A 26,935-nucleotide genomic window follows, 5' to 3' on the forward strand; every position below is an offset into this window, starting at 1 on the left:
GGGGGCATGGGCAACATACATAACCTAAACATCTGTACCCCCATAATATGCTGAAATAAAAAAAAAAAAAAGAAAGGTCAATCCAGACTAGGGCTAACGCGTGTGCCCTCTTTCTTCCAGTTAGATTAAGAAAGCTATTATATATATTTTAAAAGCACCTTCGAGTCACATAGATCTTTATACTTTTAAAAGTGTTATCTTATTTGTTAGAAAATTTTTTAATTATTTTTAGAGACAGGGTCTCACTGTGTGGCCCAGGCTGGAGCACGATGGCTGTTCACAGGCCTGATCGGGGTGCACTGCCCGGCTCAAGCGAGCCTCCTGCCTCAGCCTCCCTAGAAGCTGGGACTACAGGAGTGTGCAACCACACCCCAAAAGTATTTTCTCATTTGATCCTCACAACAATCTCATTTGATAGAGTACACAGACATTATTAATCTTACTTTACAGTTTTGAAAACTAAGATTTAGGTAAATTGAGTATGTTGAACCAACATCTCCTGCCTCCTAATCAGCCCAGTGCTCGCTCCATCTAGCCTACCATGCCACCCTGCTACTGTGACGACGGCTCTGTCTCTTGCTCAATTGACTTCCTGTTCAGATAATCTCTCTGCCCTCCACTTCCCACCCTGTGTATGCCTCCTCAGTAATTCAAATCAACAAATATTTTGTAAGTCCCTACTGTGTGCAGGACTCTGCTAATTATTACAGGAGATACAGAAGTGAATAAGACATCGTCCCTGTCATCCAAAAAGGAATGTGCAGAATGAACCACAAATTCGAGTATGATTCAGTTATACGATAGAGAAAAAAGCAAAGTGGTAGCGCAGGGAAGGTGGAATTTAATTCCACTTATTGGGCACAAGGGTTGAGGAAGGAAACAGAAAACGTTTCACAGCAGAAGTGGCATTTAAGCTGAGTTATAAAAGATAAGGTTCAAACAGGAACAGAAGGGGAAAGTATATAGCAAGAAGAGAAAAAAAAAGTAAGATAAGGCACATATATGTGGAACTCCACGGAGTGCTTAGCCTGGTGTGACCAGAGCACAGAATATATAAGAGGGTGCATGGGGACAAAGCTAGAAAGTAGAGTGAGGCCAAATTACTGTGGCCCTTAAATGCCATGGCAAGAACTTTAGACCTCGCTCTGTATGACAATAAATCAAAAGCCAAAAGGTTTGGAGAAGGCAAGTGAAGGACCCGTTCTATGTCTTAGGAAAATTGGACTAGAGCAGGCAAGACTTTAGGCCAGAGAAGATAAAGGGGAGAACCAGAGAAAGGGCAGTGAAAATAGAAAAAAGGTAAAAGGCACTTTGGAGGCAGACTGAAAAGGACTTGATAAACGTTTAAATATTGGCACTGAGTGAGAGTGGGGCACTGAAGAGGACTCCGAGGTTCCTACTATGGATGTTTTGGTGGATGGAGATGCCACTAACCAAGACAGAAAACCGCTCAGCTTCTTAATAGTTCATCAATAACCCTCTTGGAGAAAGAGAAAGAAAGATTACCTCAATAGCCTTACCTGAACAACATCAATGCAGGCGTCCAAGTAGATGCAACCTTTAGATTCTTTTGAATTTTTCTCATCTTTATAGGAGTTCAGAATATATGAACCATCAGGAAGTTGAGTCAAGTAAAAATACCGTCTCTTGAAAACCTATATGTGAAAAATCCAGCAATGATATGGCTGCTATGTACACATTGTGTCTGAACACTTTCTTTGAACTAAAAACCTTAAAGCCCTTGCTGGGCATCATATCTGGACAATCTTCAGACAACCCTGATAAGATGTCAGGAATTATCATCTTCATTTTTTTAAGACAGAAATTGTGAAGTCAAGCGATTTACCCTCGATTAATAAATGTCTAGAGAAGAATAATATTTAAGATTTGCCACTTTGCAATGTCTAAAGCATTTTGATATCTGAATCACTGACCCTTTCACTATAGCATCCTTTTCCCATTCAATTGCAAACCATGATTGGATCCTCTTAATTTGGTTTATATTACCACAAATCCAAGTACGAATATAAAAAATACATACACACACGTTATATATTTCCAACTCACCTGCACATCTTACTGCATTGACCTACTCTATACCAGTGTCCCTGCTTCTGAAAGGCCAGCTTACGGCGCACTCACTCACAGGGAAGCACAGAGAGTCACTGCCCTGTATGCTGATATTTGAATCAATAGGCCCAAGGGCACTGTGCCATTTGTTTGGAGTTAGGGACTCACAGTAGTTAAGGACTAGCCTGATGCTACAACTCACAGCAAAGCCACAGGAATGGGAAAAGGAAAAATACTGCTTGACTGGTTCATGCTGTCCCTCTACCCTCCCCTAAAAACAGAGTTTTGGAATCTGATAAAGGAGTTGAGAAAAGGGGATTTAGAAGCTCTCTGATGAATCTATGCTTTTCTCAGTAAGTCAAACACTGCAGACTGTGTCAAGCATTTGTCACGGTGAAAGGTAGAGCTTATTCCGTTGCAATTCCCAGGGCGATGGATCTGAAATCACTTCAGGGTGGGATGGGAAGAGAGACAAGGAAATAGACTCTTGTTGATTACTGAGGAAATGCATTCCCCCAGCTTGGCATTTTCAATCGCCCATCTGATTATCCAGTGTGATGCCTGATTATTTTAAGAACTTTAATTATGCAAAGAGTATTATTTGGCAAGATCATTTTTAACTACTTAACTTCTGGCAAAGTATCTGAAACATCAACAGTTTATTTCTCCACAGCATGAGTAAGCAAAATATATAAACATGTTAAGGGACATTTCTTTATAGAAAAATCAATAGAGAGAAATAATAATACTTGTACTTATTTGTGACTTGTTTAAATATCATTGATTTTTGAATGAATGACAAAAGTATACCTGTGTGAGGAATACCCTAACACGTTAGACTGACAAATGCTACAGCTTTTATTTCGGAGAATGGCCATAGTATCAACAGGAAGGAGTCTAAGCAGAAAACATCAGCTCGTTTTTCCATGTCAATCAAGTAAATGTTATTGTATTAGGATATAAAGGTATAGAAGGAGTGTGTGTGTATATATATCTCATAATATTTGAGAATATATATATATTCATATTCAATGGATCCACATGTAAGTTTGCTGGAAGCAATCTCGATTAATGTACAAGGAAAATGTTAATCATAATGGTGATTATACATGTATGTTTGCTTATTTTCATGACAATGGCTCGCATCTATTACTAAAATAATGGGATCAGAAGACCTAAAATTACATACCAAGATCATTTCAAATGAACATTTAGTGAGCACTTCCTTTGTGCAAAACACTTTTAAAAAATTATCCAATAATTATGTATGATAAGAATTAGAATGTATCTTCCAGGCAAAAATTAATATGAAAAAGTTGCCACTAGGTAAGAATTTGAATATGATCAAGTCTAAAACTCAAAGTCTATCACTTCAGTGAGACAGTCTATAGAATCCACTGGCAGAGTCCATAGGCAGCAACAAAGAAAGAGGCAGAAGAAGGGAAAATACAGAGCAAAACATTTGTGGCATGGAGTCAAATTATGGTCTGTGAATTTTTTTTTCACGTACAGCTGCCTCACCAAGCAAAGAAGTTTTGTGGCAACCACCACTTCCAATATTAGCAAAACACATCATTACAATAGAGATGGAAAAGGATATGAAATTACAGCAAATCACTTCCTGTAACATTGCAATTATGTCTAAATGTGACACTGGGGTAGGTAGCTTATGAATGTGGGGAGAGAGCATGATGCCTGAAAGAGCACTTTCGGAAAAAGCAGATGCCTGCAAGTCTTATGATCTTGTTTCTCAGCCAGGATGCCCTGCTAATCAGCAGTGAAACTGTCTTCAAGACTCTGCTTCCCTCAGTTTCCTCACTTGTAAAATGACAGGATCAGATCAGATGATCTATAAGATCATTTTTTTAACAATCTACAAATAATTTCATCGAACTTGAATGATTAACACAGCAGCCTTCCTAGGCTGGGAGCTACCCTCCCCAAGCAATTTTTCATACACTAGAAGCACACAGTTTGCACAGTAAGAAATTTTTTTTAAGTCATCTCTATGTAGAAATCAGACTCTGCCCGAATAACAAATTGTAAGATACTCTGATATAAGTTGGATATCAACTTCTGGGAAGCTTTTAAGATGCCCTTTTTAAAGAAGAAAGGGGTATCCTATCTTTCATATGGAACCAAAAGGGAAATCAGACATGGAACTTCCCTGATGCTTTTTCAATTTCCAAAACATAGCTATTTAGGGTACAGGTCTACCATTTTTTTTTTTACATTTCAAAAAGAAGACAGGTGTTAAAATAATGACTATATAGAACAGTGGTAATTACTCGCTATCAATACCTCTCATTTGAAGGCCTCAAGTCCTTCATAACCAATAGCTAATTCTCTTAATGTCATTCGGGGATAAGTATCATTATCCACGTTCTACCTAACAGCAAACTGAAGGACCAAGAGCTCACTCAACTTCACATAGGCAAGTCACTGGTAGAACTGGAATCAGAATCCTATGATGGCAACAAACAAAGAGAATCTTGCCCGGACCCTCCAATGGCTTCCCATCAAAGTTAAAATAAGATCTAAAATCCTCACCATAACCTGGAACTGATGGTAATCAGGCCTCAGATTACTTCTTGGACTTGACTTCTAATCACTCTGCTCCAGCTACTTTGGCTTATCTGCTGCTGTTCAAATATCCCAAGCAAGCTTCTTCGCCCTCTGCACTTCCTGTTCCCTCAGCTTGGAATCCTCTTCCCCCACATATCCACGCAGTTCACTTTCTTACTTCTTTCAGGTCTTTGCTTGCATCTTGCCTCCTCTGAGAGGCCTTCTATGACCACCTGCCCTCGTTGTCATAGCACCCTGTTTTATCCATCTAATAGAGTGATCCCTACCCAAATATACCTTTTTCACCTATCTGTTTTATTTGCTGTTGGTCTCTTTCTAGATCATTAAAAGATCCATGTTTTATCTATTGCTATATCCCTAGTATTTATAACAATGCTTGGACTCAATACAATTTTGCAAAATATATTGCTAAAGAATTAATAATTCAGTCTCCAGCAGATTCTCCAGTGGTTTCATCCAACAGAATGGTGTTACTCTGTAATGCCCATATTCTTCTTTCTCCTCCTCTTGCCTTTATTATTTTTCCTAGATGTTGGACACAGCTGAAAATTTTCCACCTTACTCAGTGAGGACCACAGATCCTAAAGAGTGGCCCACTCAGACCACCCAGGAGAATAAAACAAAGAGCCAGCCAAAGGATATGAATCTATATAGGATCCGGTCCTGTCAAGTCTCCTGAAAGCCCCACGCACCAAGCTGTTTGGATGACAACCTTTTGAACCTCTTCTGGAGAAGGAATAAAGGCCTTTTGTCGTCCAGTTGCATCAAAGATGGAAGAAAGGCAGGAAAGTTGGCACATCTAGTATCCTCAAAGTAGAAAAATCTTTTATCATTTTATATAACAAATCTCAAGAGTGTTTACCTATTATGTGTGTACATGAACCAGAGCCCTGAGAAAGGATGCTCCGAAGGTTAAGAGGCAGAGTAGGTGGGCCAGGAACAATGCGGAAATGGGGTCGGGGAACTTGACTAATGTCTCAGACAGAACAGAATGGATGGGCCAGCAAGGAAAAGGAGAAAGCAGGAGAGCAAGAAACATACTGGGTCTCAGAACTGTTCTAAACAAAGATGAAAGAAACAATGGGAGGCTGGGCGCGGTGGCTCACGCCTGTAATCCTAGCACTCTGGGAGGCCGAGGCGGGGCTCAGGAGTTCAAGACCAGCCTGAGCAAGAGCGAGACCCCGTCTCTACTAAAAATAGAAAGAAATTAATCGGACCACTAAAAATACATAGAAAAAATTAGCTGGGCATGGTGGCACATGCCTGTAGTCCCAGCTACTCGGGAGGCTGAGGCAGGAGGATTGCTTGAGCCCAGGAGTTTGAGGTTGCTGTGAGCTAGGTTGACGCCACCGCACTCACTCTAGCCCGTGCAAAAGAGTGAGATTTTATCTCAAAAAAAAAAAAAAAAAGAAAAAAAGAAACAATGGGGAAGAAAACCCCAAGCCTTATCAGAAAACTAGGTTGCAGTTAATTATACCAGAATGTCAGGAAATTCATCCTGCTGAAGAACTCCTACCTCTAGGCTGGCAACCTAATGTATCACTCACCTCTCTCCATCATATCATTTTACAGTCCTACTAAGTTTTAATATATTACATTTGTCCTACCCTCTAGGAAACTGGGTAAAAATCAAATAGCTTTTCTTAAATAATTCTACCATATCTGGGCACTGGAGATTTTTTTAACTATTTCATTTGAAGCAAAGTCTAGTAGGAGGGGTCTACAATCCACCCTTCTCATTGTAGACAAATTATTTTATCAGATTTATTTCAGCATGTCATGACCCCGCTCAAACTTTCTATGACTCTCAATTACTTACATGATAAGGCTCACATGCCGGGTCCTGGCATTCAAGGCCCTCCCACAATCCTACTAATAATATAAAATGATAACAATTGCTAACATCTGTGGAGTGCTTTCTGCATTACAGTCTCTGGCTAAGTGCTTTCCTTGTATGGTATCATTTAATCCTCACAACAACTTTATGTGGTCATTACTATTATCACCTCCATGTTACAGAAGAGAAACTGAGGCACAGGGTGATACCAAAGGGCAAAACCAACTTTATCTCCCATAACTACTCAACTTCACCTAACACACCTACCCCATCCATAGTGCCTGCCATGCTCACTTCCTCCTCTCTGACTCCCTGCCTTCAGGAAGCCTTCTCTGACACCAAGTCACAATGATCTGGACTCACATATACTTGGTCTCTATACCACCTTTAAACAATTAATTATTTTTATTGTGTGTCGCACCACCCTAAGAAGGTTTGAAGCTCTATATATGACACTCCTCTCTACCCTCCACAATGCTAACATCTTATACTAATAAGGTATTCAATATCTATTTGGTAGACGGGCGCAGTGGCACATGCTAGTCCCAGCTGTAGTCCCAGCTACTCGGGAGGCCAAGGTGGGAGGATGGCTTGAGTCCAGGATTTTGAGGCTGCAGTGCACTATGATCATGCCACTGCACTCTAGCCTGGGCAACAAAGCAAGACTCTGTCTCTAAAAATTAAATAAAATTAAAAATTATCTATTTGGTAATTAATTCATTGATTCCTAACAGTGTCTGGCACATTGGAAGTACCTAATAAATGGTTTTTAAACAGGGATCAATGAATGAAGAAAAATAAAACATAACAAACACATTAGTGAGAAATCCTTTACCCACAATAAATGAGTGTAATCAATTTGTTAGCTGTAAGAGACAGTCTGGTAGATCTGAGAATATAACTGGACTAACATATCAAAAATAAAAGATTGTCTCTTCCTTTTTTCCAATATACATAGTGACCTTGACCTTCTGACAATTATTTTAATATTGTATGTGCTTTCTTAGGTCAAATCTTCTTTTGATTTGTTGTTCTCTCACTGCAGAAGGGAAAAAAACCTCCTGTAACAGTCAAGGAGTAAGGACTTTTGGGCTCTGGATATATAACAAATGGCTCTCTTTTGTGCAAAAAAAAGAAAAAGAAAGAAAGAAAGGGCACTGGAAGTGAGTCATATATCAAGCAGTTGAACTTGCAACCTCGATAACATACCAAGGCACTTCAGCGTTTAATTGCTGAGAATGGGGAGGAGAGAGCTAGAGGAATGTGACTAAATAGAGCCAAGAAGATGCATAAAGGTGGGTGTCCCAGGAGTTGGCCAAGAATTTGCAACAATTTTTTTTAATGAAAAACTGCCTTCAAGATCACATTCTTCTTTATTCCATATATCATTATATCCCTTAGGAAAAATAGTTCTAAATACTAGGGGAAGATCATGTCCAATATCATAGCTATCTGAGTCTACATTAAATTCCTTCACTGATATGGAAAGAAGTTGAATAAAGCAGATGTCTCTAGCAGCTACTTGGGAAAGACAGAATGTCAATGAGTAGTTTTCTGTTAGGATTAGCGTTTCTAGGGATCATGTATTCTCTATGATATCTTAAACTCCCCCCTCAATACTTTTCCAGCAATTGATGAGTGGCAACAGTGTGTGTTCTCATTAACTGGAAACCATAAATGGAAGAAATTAATCACTATGATAAGGTTTGTCCTGTTTTAACATGAATACCAAGAACAAAGCAAACTATTAATACAAGTACTGAATAAAATGGTCACTGTATCCAGACAACCAACAGAGCTTTTGCAAGAGCTGCATGATGCCAGCATCCTCTTCAATGAGAGGAAGTGCTCGGCTCGTGCTGGAACTTCTGGAGTGATGCACTCATCATTAACAGCTCTCCTGTAGACTGAGATCCTTGGGGAGAGTTTTCTCAGCCAGCAACAGGTTATTCCACAAGCATTTCTGGGAAAATAATGTCAGTTGCAGGAAATGGTGCAGATTATATGTTAACAACTGACCAGAGCAGGGGGAAAGGTGTATACTGGGGAAAATATACATTTTTATTCCATAAAAATGGGGTCTTTAATCTTCCAATATGAAGAACTCACCTTAGTTCCTTTATCAGCTCCTCTTTTCCCTAGAGTCCATTGCCATGGACTTGAATGGTCTTGCAAAACTCTCCAGCAAGCCAGCTAGGAAGGTTTAACTTTCTGAACCAGCCCACATACAAATTACTTCGGGTTGCATTATTTATATTGCATTATAGGCCATGTGGTTGCTTTCTCAAAAGATCTCATAAAGTAGGAGTCTTCTAATTCCCTTTTATTAACTGCGCTTTGTCGAGTCTCTTCTAACCCTCTTTCCTTCATTTTATTGAATCTTCTCTCTTGATTCTATTTCTCCCGTCCTTGCTATTAGATTCCTTTATTTCTTTTTTTTATTTCAGAATATTAAGGGGGTACAAGTGTTTTTGTTACATGGATGAATTGTATAATGCTGAGATCAGGACTTTCAGTGTGTCCCTTATTTCTGACAGTCAAAACGTCCAGGAAAAGGACTTAGACTCATTTATAAACATAGTATCAAACTTTCCAAAGGACTGATTCTATATAATCCTTAAAATTCAGAAATGTTTACATAAACAAACATCCTTAAATTTATGCCTCAGTCTAAGAGGCACCAAGCTGCCATGCTTTTAATCCCTATCAACCTCAAAGGAATCTGCCAAGCCACAGTGCATCAAGGAGGCTCAGATAAAACACGAGGGAAGAAGTGTGGCTTCTGTAGGCTGTTATTTGCTAATGAGTCACAATTAATACCAAGATCCTACTGCTGTAGCTTTTTAGCTAGTCTGTGTTATGTTTGTAGGCGCTATCAAAGCTTGGATTTTCCAATAAGACAAGGTTCTTTGCTCTCAACTCTGTGAGCTCTTGTCTTGTGGTGCTGGTTGCTAAAGCCACCAAAGCTTCTGACAAGTATGTGCTGGGGGTCCTAGCAGGCAGGGGACTCCAGATGCACCAAGGGTAAACCTGTCTCCAGGATTGCGGAAATGACTCAGATAATAGCACACGTGAGTCATCTTCCCATTTGCTTGTGAGCTTCATTAATATTCTTCACTTCAAAGATTAACACAGCAGAAACAAATATATAGAAATTTCCAATTCAGAATGGCTCAAACTCTTGTCAACCCTTTGCCTCAGGTCTTCTGCCTCTGCCTGTCCCAACTTTCCAAGAGCTGGGTCAGCTATGCATCCCGCCTTTAGGTTTGGCGTCTCTCCTGTGCCTGAACCAATCTAGGTTTGAAGCAGGAAGAACTTAGATGATCCCCCACCCTGTAACAAGGCACCTAAAGGAACAAGCTAGAGTCCCCCAGTGTGCCTTGGTTCATAGGCCTGGACTTCTGCTTTGGCCCTCATTCCAAGTTCTGGCCTGGCAACTGCTACCCCTTTCCAATCCTCTGCCCCATATACTCACACACCCTGTATTTATACAGAAAGAGAGCGTGGTAAAACTATGAAAGTAAACATCCCAGTCCAACTAATTTCAATAATGTTGAACTAAATAACAGTTAAAATGCAATTCTTAGAGGAAAACACAATCTTGGCAAAATCCCTCAGAATATTCTGGCTGAACCTTCCTCTCATGCCCATCCTAGCTGTAACAAATCCTGAAATACAATACTGCTGCTACAGCTTAGGCGATGAAACCAGAAGAGCACAGGATATATATTTAGCTCCCAGAAATCCAAAATGGAGGTCCATAATCCATAATGGAGAAGAGCGGGGATAAGTGAAATCCGTAACCAGAGACAATTCCCAAACTTCAACATGGCCTTTGCATTTCAAAGTATTCCCTATTAATTTTTTTAAAAGCTGTGTAGCTTCATATCACCATTTTGGTTTATTCTCCCTTTCCTTCCTTTGTCTACTGTTTGGTAGAGGTTTTAAAAAGAAAAATGTTTTTATGATATGTGAATTATATCTCACACACAAAATAAATAAGAGGCCAAAATATGAATAGCTGGGGATAAAACGAGGCAAAGCAACAATTAGCTGGAAACAAATGGCAGCTGTTCCCCTTCAGCTAGGCCATGCGGTCACCAGGTTGCCTGAGACGCACCACCCACTCCATGAATTTATGGCTCCTGCCTGGCTCCAGCAAGTGCTAGGGTTTTCAACCTCAGGGATAGAAAATAAACAAGCTGAACAATCAATCTTGACTACCAGATTGTATTAGTTTTCTATTGTCGTTGTAACAAATTTCCACAAATGTAGTGGCTTAAAACAACACAAATTTATTAGCTTCTAATTCTGTACGTTAGAAGTCTGACATGGGTCTTGATGAGCTAAAATGAAGGTTTCAGCAGGGCTGCACTTCTTTCTGGATGCTCTAGGGGACAATCCATTTCCTTGCCTTTTCTGGCTTCTAGAAGCTGCCCGTATTTCTTGGCCTGTGACTCCTTCCTCCATCTTCAAACTCAGCAACATAGCATCTCTCTTTGACCCTGCTTCTGTTCTCGCATCTCTTTCCCTGTCTCTCCTTTTCTACCTTTCTCTTCCACTTTACGGGGTCCTTGTGATTACACAGGGCCCATCTGCATACTTTAGGATAACCTCCCTACTGGCTGATAAGCAATTTTAATTCCCCTTTGCATTGTAAGGGAACATTTACAGATTCCAGGCATTAGGGTATAGGCATCTTTAGGGGGGCCATTCTTCTTCCTACAACATCAGTCAATCTGTATTTCACAAATTATGAAAGAAAATATAAAGCATGAACCTTTTAATAGGCAACCATATTTTAATATATAATATATGGGCTCCTAAAAAATTGAAAAGTTATATGTAAAGCAAACTATAATTTAAAGGCATTAGAGAATCCATTTAAAAGAATCTGTGGTGAATTGTTTCGTAAAGATATTAATTTCCTAGCATCTTCTTTAATCAGTCCAGATTTTCATATATTTACTCTATGTTGGGATAAAGTTTAAGTATGGGTCAAATATTTTAATATTTTGAGAATGTTAGGGGGAGTGGAGTAAAAAACTATAGAACACTTTCTGATAATCCACAAACCATTGACATATGCATTTCTGAAATTGATAGCTCTGACAGCAGATATAATAAAGACTTGAGTCTCACTCAGCTGGTGAGCACTGATGGCATACCAGTTAAGAGCACAGGCTCTGACATCAGCCTGCCTAGGTTCAAATCCCACCTCTGAAATCTTAGAGCTGTGTGACCTTGGGTTAATTATTGAATTTCTCTGCACCTCACTTTCCACATCTGTAAACCAAAAATAATAATGGCAGTTATCTCATAGAGTTGCCATGAGGACTAAATGAGATACAGACTATAAAACACTCAGTATGGTGCCTGGTACATATTAAGTCCTCAATATGTGGGTTCTCTTATTATCACCTCATGCCGAGGCCCATGCTTAAGTGCAGGAGATATATAGGAAGCATCCTACGACTTGGATTCATTATTTTCAGAGCTTAAAAATGAAACCGAGAACAGGACATGACCACTAAAGGGAAAGCAGCAGGCAAAATATTAAATTAAGATAAAATTTGAGTCTTCCCTTGGTAGACACCCATGGTTTCCACTTGCATGCTTTGTGAAAGATAGAATGACCTTCAATACTTAATGGAAGTGTGAATCATCCTCAGCAAACCACATGATCTTATATTGAATATCTGAAAGAACAGTTATATTTGGTAGCTGAGCATAATTTGTTTCTATGCTCAGAATCTTCAAGTAGCTTGTTAGCTTTTCCTTTGGATTTTAATGGCTCTTCACAGCCTCCCAAACAAAACCAAGGCATACAAGGCTCTGCACAAGTTTATCCCTTTCATCATTTCTTCTTTTGTCTCACACGAAGCCCTTACACAAACTCACTCTCACGGCCAAACTACAAAACTTTCTAGCTAGGCTGTTCTGACCACATTAAGGTACCACTTTGTATAGCAGTTAATTTGGTATATTTCTTATCTAGTCTGGAGGCTACTAGAGAGCAGGGACCCCATATTAGATATCCATATATTTCCCCACAGTGACCAGTATGTAATAAGCACTTAATATTTGCCAAAGAAATGGATTACTCTATCCTTCCACTCATTAAATTCATTTCTACATATGAACCTTCAGTGCCCCCTTTTTTTCCCAAAGCTATTTTCTTCATTGAACTGACAGTCTCCTTTTTAAACTTCCTGATTCAGAAGATAATAATTAAATTTCTTTGAAAAGTGGCACTTCTAAATTTATCCTGAAGTTTCAGATTTTTCAAATTCCATGCATCTGTGAGAATCCTCTCATTAAAGACTTTTTCCCTAGAACTCATTGTAAAATAAATATTGTTTCCAGACAGGCTACTTACACCAATATCCTTAAAATTATGGCATAATATAATAATGACTTCCTACCTTCATGGTAACCGTGATGGTGCTATTTACATTTGCTTTATGCAACCAGCCTTGTTTTATTACACCACCCTTCTGAGAACATAAAGATGATGAGTCCTGAAACAGAGCAAAAACCATCAGTAAAACACCAGCCTGCTTGCCACCTAACTAGTCAAACATTTGGGGGGCACAGAACTAGGCCCTACTCCATTTCCTCATTAAAGCATAAAGACCTCTCTTCCCCATGAAGATTTAAAATTGCTGACTGTATGGCCGGGCGCGGTGGCTCACGCCTGTAATCCTAGCACTCTGGGAGGCCGAGGCGGGTGCATCGCTCAAGGTCAGGAGTTCGAGACCAGCCTGAGCAAGAGCGAGACCCCGTCTCTACCAAAAAATAGAAAGAAATGATCTGGACAACTAAAAATATATATATATAGAAAAAATGGGCCGGGCGCGGTGGCTCACGCCTGTAATCCTAGCACTCTGGGAGGCCGAGGCAGGAGGATTGCTTGAGCCCAGGAGTTTGAGGTTGCTGTGAGCTAGGCTGACGCCACGGCACTCACTCTAGCCAGGGCAACAAAGCAAGACTCTTGTCTCAAAAAAAAAAATAATAATAAAAAAATAAAATTGTTGACTGTAGAATGAAAGGCATTATGCTGTGCATACAGTAGGCACTCAATATTTACTGAATAGTGTGGGTTCTCTTCTGGGAAAGTCTTCTGCATTACATAAATAGTCAAGAACTGTACCTCGAAATGTCACAGACATCCGGGCCATCTGTCCCAAGAGCGATCTATCAGGCAGAAGAGTCCAGATGAATCACCATACCACATGCCCAGATTGAGAAAAGCAACTCACCAGCATGTCCCACAGGTGGGGGTACATGTTTATATATATAAATCACAGCCCACGTCACTTGATTTTTCCTAAGCCCCATTTGGAAATGTAATAATTTTTTAAAAATTAAAAGATACTGAGTTTCAAAGCTGGCCACAGACCCTTCAAAAACAATTCTTTCTCTCATGTTTTGTCAAGGAATTCCCTCTGGAATCTTTTTCAGCAGAAGTGATCATGAAGAAACCAGCATAGGCAGAGCACAGCGGCTCACACCTGTAATCCTAGCACTCTGGGAGGCCAGTTGGAGTATCGCTTGAGTTTAGGAGTTCAAGATCAGCCTCAACAAGAGCAAGACTCTGTCTCTACTAAAAACAGAAAATTAGCCAGGTGTCTTGGTGTGTGCCTGTAGTCCCAGGTACTCGGGAGGCTGAGGCAGGAGGATTGCTTGAGCCCAGGAGTTTGAGGTTGCTGTGAGCTAAGACGACGCCACAGCACTCTAGCCCGGGCAACACAGTGAGACTCTGTCATGAAAAAAAGAAAGAAGGAAAGGAAAGAAAGGAAGGAAGGAAAGGAAAGAAAGGAAGGAAGGAAGGAAAGAAGAAAGGAAGAAAGAAAGAAACAAACAAACGAACCAGTGCCCTTGCCCCCAACATTGCCCCCATCCTCACCTCGTCTTTATCACAGTCCTCATCAATCTCAAATACATGATTAGGAATCTTTTCTGGTCTCAGAGATTTGCTGAAAATGTAAGAGAATTGTCTTAGACACTGAACAGAACTGACCAAAGTAAAACAACAACAAACAAAAGCAAGAAGAGTAGATTTTTTTCTTTCACAACAAGAAAATGCCAAGACATTAGAAGGAGAAATCCTTTTCTCCTTTCCAAACTCAGTTCCTCCCCTCTGAGTAAACTAACATTACTTTTTCTATAAGGACTCCCACACGTGCAGCCAACAGCAAAGTCATAACCAAGCCTAGGTATTTAGTCAGAGAGGGCACAAGTTGCTAAGAAACCTTCGCCAGAGCTGTTAGTGGTTGCACAATCTTATCTTTTCCCAGGTCAAAAAGCAACATAGTGTAATTCTAGTTCTTCCATCTGTGCTCTGTATAACCTTGAACTGCTCATATTAGGACTCTGTGTTCTTCTCTGAGAAAGTGCTTTGAAACCTACAAAAGGCTACACAAATGTCTTATTTCTCCATTATTTTTTTTCAAAGACATTTCCCATATGATATCCTATAGTAGTACTACAGATGAGAAAATGGAGAACTCAGATAGGTTGAGTGAGTGGTCCCAGGTAATCCAGCTTACTAGCTAGCAGAAACAAGATGTGACCTCCGACAGTCTGGCTCCTGGGCCAGTGTGTCATGCCATTCCTTCAACTCAACTCAAAGAGATGAACTTTTTTCAAGGGATGTCTGGGGTCATCAAATTGAGCCAGATATCTTCTACCTTTTTCACTTACATCACTGGAAAATGCTCACATTATACAGCATCAGTTAAAGATTAGTTCATGATCAATACAGATGCGCCAAAGCCAAAAAGTTTGGAAAGAACTTCAACGAGCAAAATTAAAACATATTCAGTTAACCAAAATACCTCATTTACCAAACATGCTGGTTGTCTGAAGGTTTGCTTTGTTATAAATTGTAACTGAAAAGTTTCATAAGTGGTTTTAAAAAGATAAAAAGTTTAATAATTCTCCTCTTGAATGTTCCCCCGGAATTCTAAACTTACCATGGCAACATTCGAAAGTCCCCAGAAAAGTCTTCATACTTGTAGTTTACCACGTGCCAATCTGTGCTATAGGTTTTAATACACTAAAAGAAAATAGGAATCTTTAATTTGAAATACAGAAAAAGTACACATATATCTACTTTTTACAAGTCTGGTAATATGCTGACAGACTTTTAAAGAACATTTGGGAAATGCTGGTACTGGAATCTCTCCCTTTGGGGATTAACTGTGTCTCTCTAACCCAATTGGCGGCAATAAATCCCAATTCATGCGCCCTTTTGAATACTCTTGAGTTCCACTGCAGAGAGTTTTCAAATCCAAAAGAGAAATACTAAGAACATGTGCTACTTGCAAAAATGTTTAAGCTGTTTCCTCTGTATCACATCATATAGACTTCTGTTTAGCAATTTTATTTTCCCTTTATGTTAAAGGAAAATTTCTAAATCTATATTTTATATTTATTTATAAATAAGTAAATTGCAAATATATAAATATATAGAAATATTTTATATATTTTAAATATATGATGATGTTCTTCTGCGGCCTTTGAGCCCCTTACCTCTTTGACAAATAAACTCTGGGCCCTCTTTTCGGCATCCTCTGGTACAGTGGACTGCACCGTTCTGCGCTGACGACCTATTACTGAGATCTAGAAGACAAAGAACATGGTTGCTGTAAGAACTGGCTTGGAAAATGTAGGCTTTTTTCTTTAAAGATGTGCTTGTGAACTCACAGATATATCTTCCATTGGAAACATAAGCAGGTCTCTGAGGGGGTCACTGTAAATCTGGGTTTTTCTTTGCGTGATAACATTCTCATAGTCCAGAGGCTCGACAACTTTGGCCTTTTCCTTTATAAGAGACAAAAATAAAGTTACTGTGGTCAAACTCACAAGAGATCAATTTTTTCCTATGTACTAAAGATACATTAGTTCGCAAAAGATGGGAGTGTTGATGTCAATAAGTACTTAAAAGGAGATACTTTCACAAGAGAAATATTCTTCATAACTGGAGACACACACCAAACACATGCATACATACACAGACTCCCCCTTGCTAAAGACAAGAGTTCTGAAGAGATAACACTGTCATATTCCGCTTATCTGCGTGCCTTCCAAGAATTTACTGAATTTTAGGTGAAACAAAAAGTGGTGTATTTAGAAGCCTGTTGGTTGTATTCACTGAATCTGCACTATTCACTGGATAACTCAACAGGAGAAAGTACCAACATTCATGTGTCCATTCTATACCAGGCACACTGTGCAGAGGGTGTACCAAGTTCCAGCCTAGTTGGGGCAAGCATGGGTATGGCAGATGCTTGATCCTGTGGACAGAGCATGAAAGGGCGGGGTTCCAGCTGGCAGAGTCAATGGATCACTGTCAGAGTTCTAGGTGAGCTGGCCATTCGTGGCCCAGCCTGAGACTAAAGTTCCAAGGAGCAGGGTAGGCAATGCTGACAGAGCCAGGATACGACTTATTAACAAAAGTAATAATAATAGTCTGCATTTACTGAGCCCTTTCTATATGCCAGGCACTGTGCTAAGTGCTTTCTGTACATTTTCTAATGTAATACTCATAACAACCCTATGAAATAGGTTTAATCACTATCCCCATTTTACAGATGATGAGTCTGTAGACTCGGGTTAAGTAACTTGCCTGCCTTCAGAGCTGGAATTGAAACCCAGGTCTGTGGCTGCGAAGGCTCTGCTCTTTATCCATCATCTAGGCCTATGAGTCAGGCCTTTCCTCCCCTCAGAAATACACAGATACCAACATACAAGGTTCTGAACTCAGAATGGGAACCCACTATCTACCTTCCTATCATTTTTTTCCTTCACTGAACTTACCACGATCTGGTATACCATCTATTTCACCTCTCTGCCTATTTGTGGGCAGGAATTTTATTTGTTCACTTCTATAACCCCAGCACCTAGAACAGTACCTAGCACATGGTGGGTATCCAATCACTAATTTCTGAATGAACTTTCAGATATTCACATTCAGTCACAGTCATGTCTCAACATTCTATTCTAGACCAAGGTAAGCATATATTAGTCATTTCTAATAATGATGTTTTATTTAAATGAAATTATTTTCTTATAATTTTATAATGAAAACTATATGTAGAAAACACAAATTTAAGATATATTCAAATAATATTATAATAGAATCGGGATTATATTTATATTTGTGTATACAGATTTGAGATAGTCGATACAATCCTTTGAGAACAGTTTTTACATATGGTTCACAATAGGGCACAGCTATGTTGAAATTCCATATCTGAAGGGCATCTGAGAATTTCCTCTATAAGATTTACTTAGAAAGATTAAAGCAAATTACTCTAACCAATGAGATCAGTGTTCAACAAATCTAAAAGACCCTAACAAAGATACACTTTATTTCAAGTCTTAAATTTGGATTTGTAGACCCTTAAGATCAAAGGAGGCTGATTACCCCTATCATGTCTGCAAATACCAGTGCAAAATGAGTTGAAATAGAAGGAAAAAATCTTTTTTTGGGAACTCAGAGATTTTCTGATAGGAAAATTTGACCCCTCTGTGCCACATCTACCATGTCTTCATGGACCCAAATGAAAGGAAACTGACTGCAGCTTCCAGATCTAACACTTGGAGTCTGTGATCAATTTCTCAAAGAGAAGTTGAATGAATAAAGCTCTATCTAAGAAAGTAAGCTTTAAGCACTAAAAATAATCTAAAAGTCTTGCTTTTCTTGCCAACTATATTCCCAGTACAGATTGTAAAAACAGTCCACAAATTTCAATGTTTAACCTGTTGAATTAGTATCGGTTAACTTCTCTATACAATGATTTCAAGTACCTACTTCAAGTAAATTTGAAAAAGGACAAAAAAAAAAAAAAGAAAAGAAAATCCTCCTTCAGCTTTCTAATGAGCTGTGAAATTAACATGGAAAAGCATATGTCAAAATGAATCACTTGTTTATTTTTTAAAATTGTTTAAATTGTATATTGACAAATTTTAGTTGTACAGTTTATGGGGGTACAAAGTAGTGTTATGATTCTTTAATACAATGTGGAATGATTAAATTAAGCTAACATATCCAACATCATAAATATTTAACATTCTTTTGTGATGAGAACATTAGAAATTTATTCTTAGTGATATTAAAATATACAGTACTCAATTATTGGCTATATTCAGAATGCTGTGCTATCAATCTCAGAAAAAAATCAAGTTTATTCCTCCTGTCTGAGGTTTTTTTTTTTTTTTTTTTTTGAGACAAGAGTCTCACTGTGTTGCTCGGGCTAGAGTGCCGTGGCGTCAGCCTAGCTCACAGCAACCTCAAACTCCTGGGCTCAAGCGATCCTCCTGCCTCAGCCTCCCGAGTAGCTGGGACTACAGGCATGCGCCACCATGCCCGGCTAGTTTTTTCTATATATTTTTAGCTGTCCAATTAATTTCTTTCTAATTTTAGTAGAGACGGGGTCTCGCTCTTGCTCAGGCTGGTTTCGAACTCCTGAGCTCAAACAATCCGCCCGCCTCGGCCTCCCAGAGTGCTAGGATTACCGGCGTGAGCCACCGTGCCCGGCCTCTGAGGTTTTTTATACCCATTGACTATGACCTTCCCATTCCTCCCACCCTCCCAGCCTCTGGTAACCACCATTCTATTCTCTGCTTCTATGAGTTCAGTTGTCTTAGATGCTACATATAAGTGAGAACATGCAGTATTTGTCTTTCTGTGTTTGGCTTATTTCACTTAGCATAATGTTCTCTAATTTCTGAATCATTTGTTTAAATGTATAGTATATGCCTTCTAAAAATGAAACTTATAGCTCCCCACATGTTTTGAAGGTCACATGTTCACGTTAGAGAAAACGAGGTTTCACTTTTCACTCAAAACTGATTAAACTAAGCATGCTGGGTCTTCACTCCTATGTTCTTTGTCAGGGGTAGGTCGACTGCAGGAAACTTGGTGTGGCTATCCTGGGTTCCACAAAGCTTCCCCTAATAGAAAATCTAGGCCTGTGAGTCAGGCTTCATCTAAGAAGAAAAAGGAGAAGGGACTGAAACCCTACATTTCCCTTCCAGTTGAATTCAGTTGTAACTCTGTGGGCATCAGAGGCAAAGAAAACCTTTGACCTGTAAAGAATGATCATGATTTAATGGTGGCTCTGCCCAGCAGTCTAGAGCATATCCCTCATCTAACTGTCCTATTCATCTTTACCATTCTATTATTAGACTTACATGGTTATCCTAAATAAAGCCTCTGCCACAGCTCCAAGCTCTTAATACTGAGCATTCACTGGATGGAAGACACAAGAACACATTGTTAACATTTCTCTCAGGTTTGTGATTTATGCTTTCTGCCAGTTTGTCCACTAATTGGCCTACAAAGGTGCTTTTTCAGAACTCCAGAAACCTGCTATAATAAATACTACTTTATAAACATTCAAATAATAACAACTTCCATACAGTTCCAAAGCAGTGTTAAGTAAAAGGCAAAGGCATTCATACAATCTGGACAGAAGTGAGCATATGTTTCAGCCTTCTTTCCCTAAGTAGTGACAGGAAAGCCGTCAACCCCAATTTGGAACCTACTCAGTTTTCACTATGGGGAAAACAAAACAAAATAATTTATCTTTGAAAATTCTCATTTACTGATTCCATAGCTCTCTTGAAATAATCTGCCAGAAATATTATTAGTATGTTTTGGTAATTCATTTAAAGATCACTTTTCAGTCTTAAAAAAACACTTTCATATGCATCCAACCTGATTCTTACCAAAAACCTGTCAAGTAGACAAGGAAAATATCAACATTTCAACTTTATACATGAAGAAACTGGCTCAGAGGCTCAAGTTCATCTGTCTACATTAGTAGCAGAACCAGGATTCAAACCCAGGTCTCCCAACTCCTAATCCTTTTTCTTTTCTTATCTGTGTTTCTCAAACTCAATTTACTCACATACAACCCTCATGATTTTTGCCACACCTTCCGTATTATCATTTACTTTATATTTTTCTTCCAGTCAAATAACTTTTTCATTGAAATACATTTATCATAAAAGAAAGCTTTATATCACCCCCCCATAAAGGAGACTAAATTAGCATTTTTCTAATCCCTAGCAAAATAAAATTTAAAATGCCAATTTTTGTACCATGGTTTAGGACACAGTACACTTTTCCATGCTTACTTAGGCCACTAAGGACCAAATTTCAATGGACTTCCATATGTAAACCCCAGAAATGCACAATTCCACAAATTGAGATAACTTTTTGATTTCTAGTATAGGGGAAAGGACAGAGATCACTATAGCTTCAGTTCCAGTCTGCTTCTTGGTCCAAAGAGGAAACAGTGGATCCTAAAGAGAGTCACTAACGGCAACACCACAACTTAGGACTTTATGATTCTGTGGTGGTTCCTGTATACCCACAGCACAGGATGACTGATCTTTCATCATCTTAACTATATATGTAAAAACATAAAAACCATGCTTGTAGTCCTAAAAATAAATACGTAAATATGTACTCGCATGTATATATTCAACCATCCAACCACTCATGTATTCAAAAGCGCACGTGACTAATAAGCCTATTTATACTATCATTAGAAATGTAACCATATAATTTCAATTTCATTTAAAACACAATAACAATCACATAATATTTCTCTGCAAACAATACAAAATCAGCCTGGGTTACTTCTGCTTAGAAAGAAGACTTACATCAAAGGTCATTAGTTTACTGGTAAATCTTTTACTTTTAGAAACTAGTTCTTCTTAAGAATTCTAAGAATGTCTTTTCTGCAAGACTAAAGTGAACACTGGCTTCACAGAATCACTCCTTTATCACACTGGGAGGGAGACCAGAAAGCAGGCAGAACGCTTAGCAGTGGGCACAGGGCCAATTCAAAAACATCTCTACGCCACCAGCCCATCCTCCAAATTCAGTTTTAGTGCAAGAAGGAGCACTGCAACAACTGATTTAAGAAAGAGAAGGATTCAGCCCAAAAGTTAGAAGCAAGTATTGTGGTCAGACTACAGTTTCGATGGCATCTGAACATCATCTTACAGAAAATAGCAACAGTTCTAGGAAAGGAGTAGCATACTCAAAAAAAGGTAAGTCTCTCCTTCTCACCATTCCTTCACCTCCCTCACTTGGGAATTTCTCCAGACCCCCTAGTCATTCAACTCTTTTCCTTTCAGACATTTGTAGCAGAGGTTAGAGTGCCTTCTCCAGGGAATATCTTAAAATAACACTTGGCACTTAAAATGGCCTCTGGGGGCATGCAATTTCCGGCAGCACAGAAAACTGAGTTCAGTGTTCAGTGTACAATATGTTTATTGAGTCCCTACGAAGGTCCAGGCCCTGTGCTAGCCCCCTGGTAATGCACAGGTGGAAAGAACCAGACCTTGCCCTTGAGAAACTCACAGTCTAGTGGAGAAGGCGGATAAACCCAAGAGGTATAAGTTGATCACAAAATCTGTCGTAACTTAAAGCCTCACTTGGCTTCCGTGTGTCTATGATACCCTCTGAAAGCCACATCTTCCTCCAAGAAAGTGACTGCACAAGTGTTTCTGCACACTAAAGTATGTGAGTCCATCTATTCCTCTTTTGGTCAAACAGAAGAATTTCACCATATGAGTATATGTGATCTCAGATCATTTCATCTTGTCTTCCACTTTTGCTCATAAACCCTATAAAATCAGAGACCAGGTAACTGTCAAGAGTGGTGTGTGAAGATGAGGAGCAGCAAAGTGTTGTGATTCACAGAAGTGAAAAATAACACCAGCATAGACTACAGATTTCTAGAGGGGGGCCCTAAATGGCATGGTAATAAAGGAATCATAACTATAAGGAACTTTTTCAGAAGGTTCAAATAAAGAGTCTTGACATTCTAAATATGACTACTTTTAACCAGCTCATCTCTTCCCTTGTCCCCAATAGGAACTCCAAGTACTGAAGCTTTGAATTACTATCATCTGATGATGATGCTAGGGGAGCATGGGTCATCTTTTCAATTAGTACAACCCAACTTGGCAAAATAGACATGAACATATTTCTTACAATGATTATTTTTCAGGGAAAACCTTGGCATAAGAATCTAAATACAAATTGCATTCAAGACGCTGCCGTTTCTTAAAGCAAACGGCTAAGGGAAAAATCATACTTTCCATGAGACCACTGGGTCATGCTTATTCCCAATCCACACGTTGGCTCACCTTATTCTTGTAATAGCCTGACCTCCTACCTCTCTCATAGAGAGCCCTTACAGGTCTTTACCATCCATTGTGGCACGTGGGTGGTTTGTTTAGTCACCTCAGCAGGATGGTAAACACCTGGTGGGTGGGGAAACAGTGCCTTGTACTTTCTCTTACCACTTACCTTAAGCATTACTGCACACCAAGTTAAGCATTTTATACCTATGATCTCATTTAATTCTCTCAAAAACCCAGCAAGGGAGGGTTTTTTATTATGCCCATTTTACAGATGAGGAAACTGAGGCTTAGGCAGGTCCAGGGTCACACATTTATGGCACCAGGATTCAAATCTGTATCTGATGGACTCCAGAGCCACTGCACTACATGCACTGAACTTAACAAAAACAAAATTATTTCCTCACCCTGGCTCCTACTTTATTTCCTTGGATGGACTTTGCATTTTAGGATTTCCCAGAACTTACTCAAACTACACTATCATTTTTACCAAAGTGAGATCTTGCCTTCTCATCGCCCTGATGATGCTGGGCACGACTGGCTTAGAGAGCTTGTAAGGTAATTGGATAAGGAGTTTTGCATTTCTAAGCTGCTGCTTCCAATTTAGCATTTGCCATCAATGTGTAGGGATTAGCACCTTAGGTCTTTCACTTTGGGGAAAGGAGTTGGCAGATTCAACTTCAAGTGGGTAAGAATCAAATTACAAAAAAAACAACAGTAAGCTATTGTCAAGGGACCGTGTCTAATTCATCTCAATATCCTCCACAGAACCTAGTAGAGAGCCGTGAGAACTACAAAACCAGAAGCTTTTGCAGCTCATAGGGATAACCAGCTGAATAATACAAAGAGACTGATCTTTTACACATATGCCTTCCAAGCCAACATGGCAGCACACAAGGAGAGAAGGGCAAGTGGTTGCTAATGCTTTCAGAATTCAATTTTCAGTTCCCAGCTTTACTTTAGGAACAACAACTTACTGTTTTAAGAATCAGCAAAATGAGATTTCAAAGGCATTTAAATGTAACATGGAAACATTGAGGAAAAATAAAACTCATTATTCCTTAGAGTTTTAGCAAAGGGAAGAAATTTCTCTAAATGGCAAATTATTTCCCTTTTCCAAGTCTATTTAGCTATTTACAGAAACTCAAGAACTATTTTTAAAAACCTGCAAAGATTTTTTAACATCAAGAAATCAAGAAGACTATATACATGCCATGTGATTAGTTCACACATGGTTAACAAACATTTTTCATTACAGCCAACTCAAGTGTTATGCAAATAATCTAGAGTGTCTATAAATGAATAAATAGAATTTTGAAGAACTCTGTCCTCCAAAATTCCAATTTAGCCAATAATTAAAATTTTACTCAATGCACTGGCTGACAGGTAGGAAAACTGATTTGAATTTGAATTCAATTCCTCCTGGTTTTTTTGTGTTCACTTTGGGCTAATAAGCATTTAAATGACTCAAAAGACAAACACAAAGAGTTAACAAATGAAAAGAAGGGCTTAAATAAATTGAGAGAATGGCAATGTACCTTTTTAAAACTATTAATAGAAGATTGTTTCTATTCTTAAGCACGCCAGTATTGGCAGAAAGAAAAAAATGTGCTTTGGGTATACATAATGACTTTGGAACAAATTAAAGAATTTAACATGTTCAACTACACATACACAATTATTGCTAATAATTCATTCATGCAATGGCAAATTAGACTGCACCCATTCTATGCCTATCAACTAATTTATAACCTGCCTTGGATCTTAGTGCTCACTGTAAACTTGTAATAACAACAACAAAAAGGAAATTTCATTGACTTTTTCCTGAGTTTTATAAACAGAACCATGACATACCTTGCATTCTTAAGCAGAAAAAATGTAAAGTGCAGAGATGTTCTACAGGTATACGGATTTAGCCACGTAAAACACTTACATTCCATGAAAATGTAACAGCCTAAAGATCCTGTTTGTGTTGTTTGAACACAGTAGCATAAACTTATTCAATCATAGAGCTCAATAATCTATAAAGCAGCCACGCATTGTTTTCCACACTGTATCTGACAATCGGTCTACCCGTCCCATTTATTTGCTCCTGATAATGGAGTAAAAAATATTGATGAGCCCTATTTTGAAAATCAACCTTGATGGGGCAAAAATGTACCTTTCTACAAATATTTCAGTGTTCCATAATCACTCATATTGAGTCTACCCATCAACTGAAATTAACTCTACCCTTTTTGAATCCACCAATATTTTAAGTCTATACCACTGCATGAGATAATATATTCTAAAAGTTATGTAAGGTAAATAAAGTGATAGCTCTTTTTAGTATATCCGCTGCCGAAGCGAGCACAGTGACAGCACTTTTGACTTTTCTTAAGTTCACCTCTTTAAAATGTCAGATATCGAACCTCTTGGTATAATATTCCAGGATATGGTGACCTGATCCATGTTTATGCTATCTATCTCACTCCTGACTAAATAGGCACACCTTCTTCAGGTAGGTTGTTTTAGTGAGGTGAGGCAGGAGTCTACAGATGGCCACCAAAGCCCTTCCTGATGATGCCCTGCATCTTACTGTTCTATTGGCCCTAACACACCCTGAGCAGATGGTCCTCAGTGACCAGTCTACAATCACTCTGATGTTTTAGTCGGGTGTGATTTTAAGCTGAGAGCCTACTCTCCTAAGTTTTCATCATTTTCCCAAATCTTGTCCTTCCAGAAACTCATCTCTACTTTCCTGTCCACATTATACAGCTTTATAGGGTCTCACTGTGTGACAGACAATTCCTACAGCTTAGCCTCTTTCTACCCTTAGAAAGGGTATTAAGGCCGGGTATGGTGGCTCATGCCTGCAATCCTAGCACTCTGGGAGGCCAAGGCGGGAGGATCACTTGAGGTCAGGAGTTTGAGACCAGCCCCAGCAAGAGACCGTGTCTCTACTAAAAATAGAAAATAGAAAGAAATTAGCTTCACAACTGAAAATAGAAAAAATTAGCTGGGTGTGGTGGTACATGCCTGTAGTCCCAGCTACTCGGGAGGCTGAGGTAGGAGGCTTGCTTGAGCCCAGGAGTTTGAGGTTGCTGTGAGCTAGGCTGATGCCACAGCACTCTAGCCCAGGCAACAGAGTTAGACTCTGTCTCAAAAAAAGAAAGGGTGTTAAATCAGACCAGCAGTCCTTGGGTAACCATCCCTTAGGTATTCAGCTTTTTTTTTTTTTTGGCAGTATGAAAGGATTCTTTATTGTTTTTTATTATATATATTTAAGATGTACAGCATGATGTTTTGATATACATAGCGACTTCATTATTACCATCAAATAAAGTAGCATGCCCATCACCTCACACAGTTATCCCTTTTTTTGTGGTAAGAGCACCTAAAATCTAATCTCTTAGCAAAATTCCAGTATATAATGCAATATTAACTATAGCCCTCATCCTGTAGATTACATTTCTAGATTTATTTGTTCTACATAACTACAACTTTGTACCCTTTGACCTATATCTCCCCAATCCGCCCTTCCCCCGATAACTACTATTCTACTCTCTGTTTCTATGTGTTCACTTTTTTTGGATTCCACATGTAAGTGAGATTATGCATTATTTTTCTTTCTACGTTGGGCTTATTCTGCTTAGTGTAATGTCCTCCAGGTTCATCCATGTTGTCTCAAATGTTAGGATCTTCTTTTTAAAGGCCAAATAATATTTCTTTGTATGTGTATATATGTATTTTCACAGTCTATTTATCCATTCATCCATCGATGGACACTTAGGTTGTTTCCATGTCTTGGCTATTGTGTATAATGCTGCAATGAACATGAGAGTGCAGGAGTCTTTATGAGGTGCTGATTTTTATGCCCTTTGGGTAATCCCAGAGGAGGGATTGTTGGGTCATATAGTAGTTCTATTTTTAATTTTTTTTTTATTCCAGGGTATTGTGAGGGTACAAACATTACAGTTACACTTTATGTCTTTGCCTCACCCAAATGCAGGTAAAAGGCATGCCCTTCCCTCCCTTTAGTGCTCCCCGTGACCTTTAGTTGTAGATTTGCCCCTCCATCCCCCTAATCCCTACAGAGTATTTCTGCCATGTGATCAACCTAGTGTTGATCAGTTAGTACCAATTTGATGGCAAATACAAGTGGAGCCCGTTCTTCTGCTCTTGTGGTGCCTCACTTTGGATAATGGGCTTAAGTTTAATCCAGGAAAGTATAAGAGGTGCTAGATCACTGTCGTTTCTTATGATTGAATAATATTCCATTGTAAACAT

General features: G+C 39.0%; 1 protein-coding gene across 2 annotated transcripts in view; it reads right to left on the reverse strand.

Annotated features, from left to right (window-relative positions):
• Nucleotides 1-26,935, reverse strand: part of DOCK11 (dedicator of cytokinesis 11) — a 199,102-nt gene that overhangs the window by 137,568 nt on the left and 34,599 nt on the right. Inside the window, exons 2-7 of one of the 2 annotated variants that reach the window (XM_012653550.1) lie at nt 16,205-16,321; nt 16,031-16,120; nt 15,472-15,554; nt 14,403-14,472; nt 12,919-13,014; nt 1,521-1,655 (exon numbers count right to left, since the gene is read on the reverse strand). In XM_012653550.1, the coding sequence (XP_012509004.1) occupies nt 1,521-1,655; nt 12,919-13,014; nt 14,403-14,472; nt 15,472-15,554; nt 16,031-16,120; nt 16,205-16,321 (591 nt within the window). Of the gene's footprint in view, nt 1-1,520; nt 1,656-12,918; nt 13,015-14,402; nt 14,473-15,471; nt 15,555-16,030; nt 16,121-16,204; nt 16,322-26,935 lie in introns of those variants that run through there. The other variant, XM_012653552.1, reaches the window with a different exon arrangement.

Source organism: Propithecus coquereli, unplaced genomic scaffold (assembly GCF_000956105.1).
Source record: "Propithecus coquereli isolate 6110/MARCELLA unplaced genomic scaffold, Pcoq_1.0 Scaffold422, whole genome shotgun sequence".
In the NCBI taxonomy this organism is placed as follows: domain Eukaryota; kingdom Metazoa; phylum Chordata; class Mammalia; order Primates; family Indriidae; genus Propithecus; species Propithecus coquereli.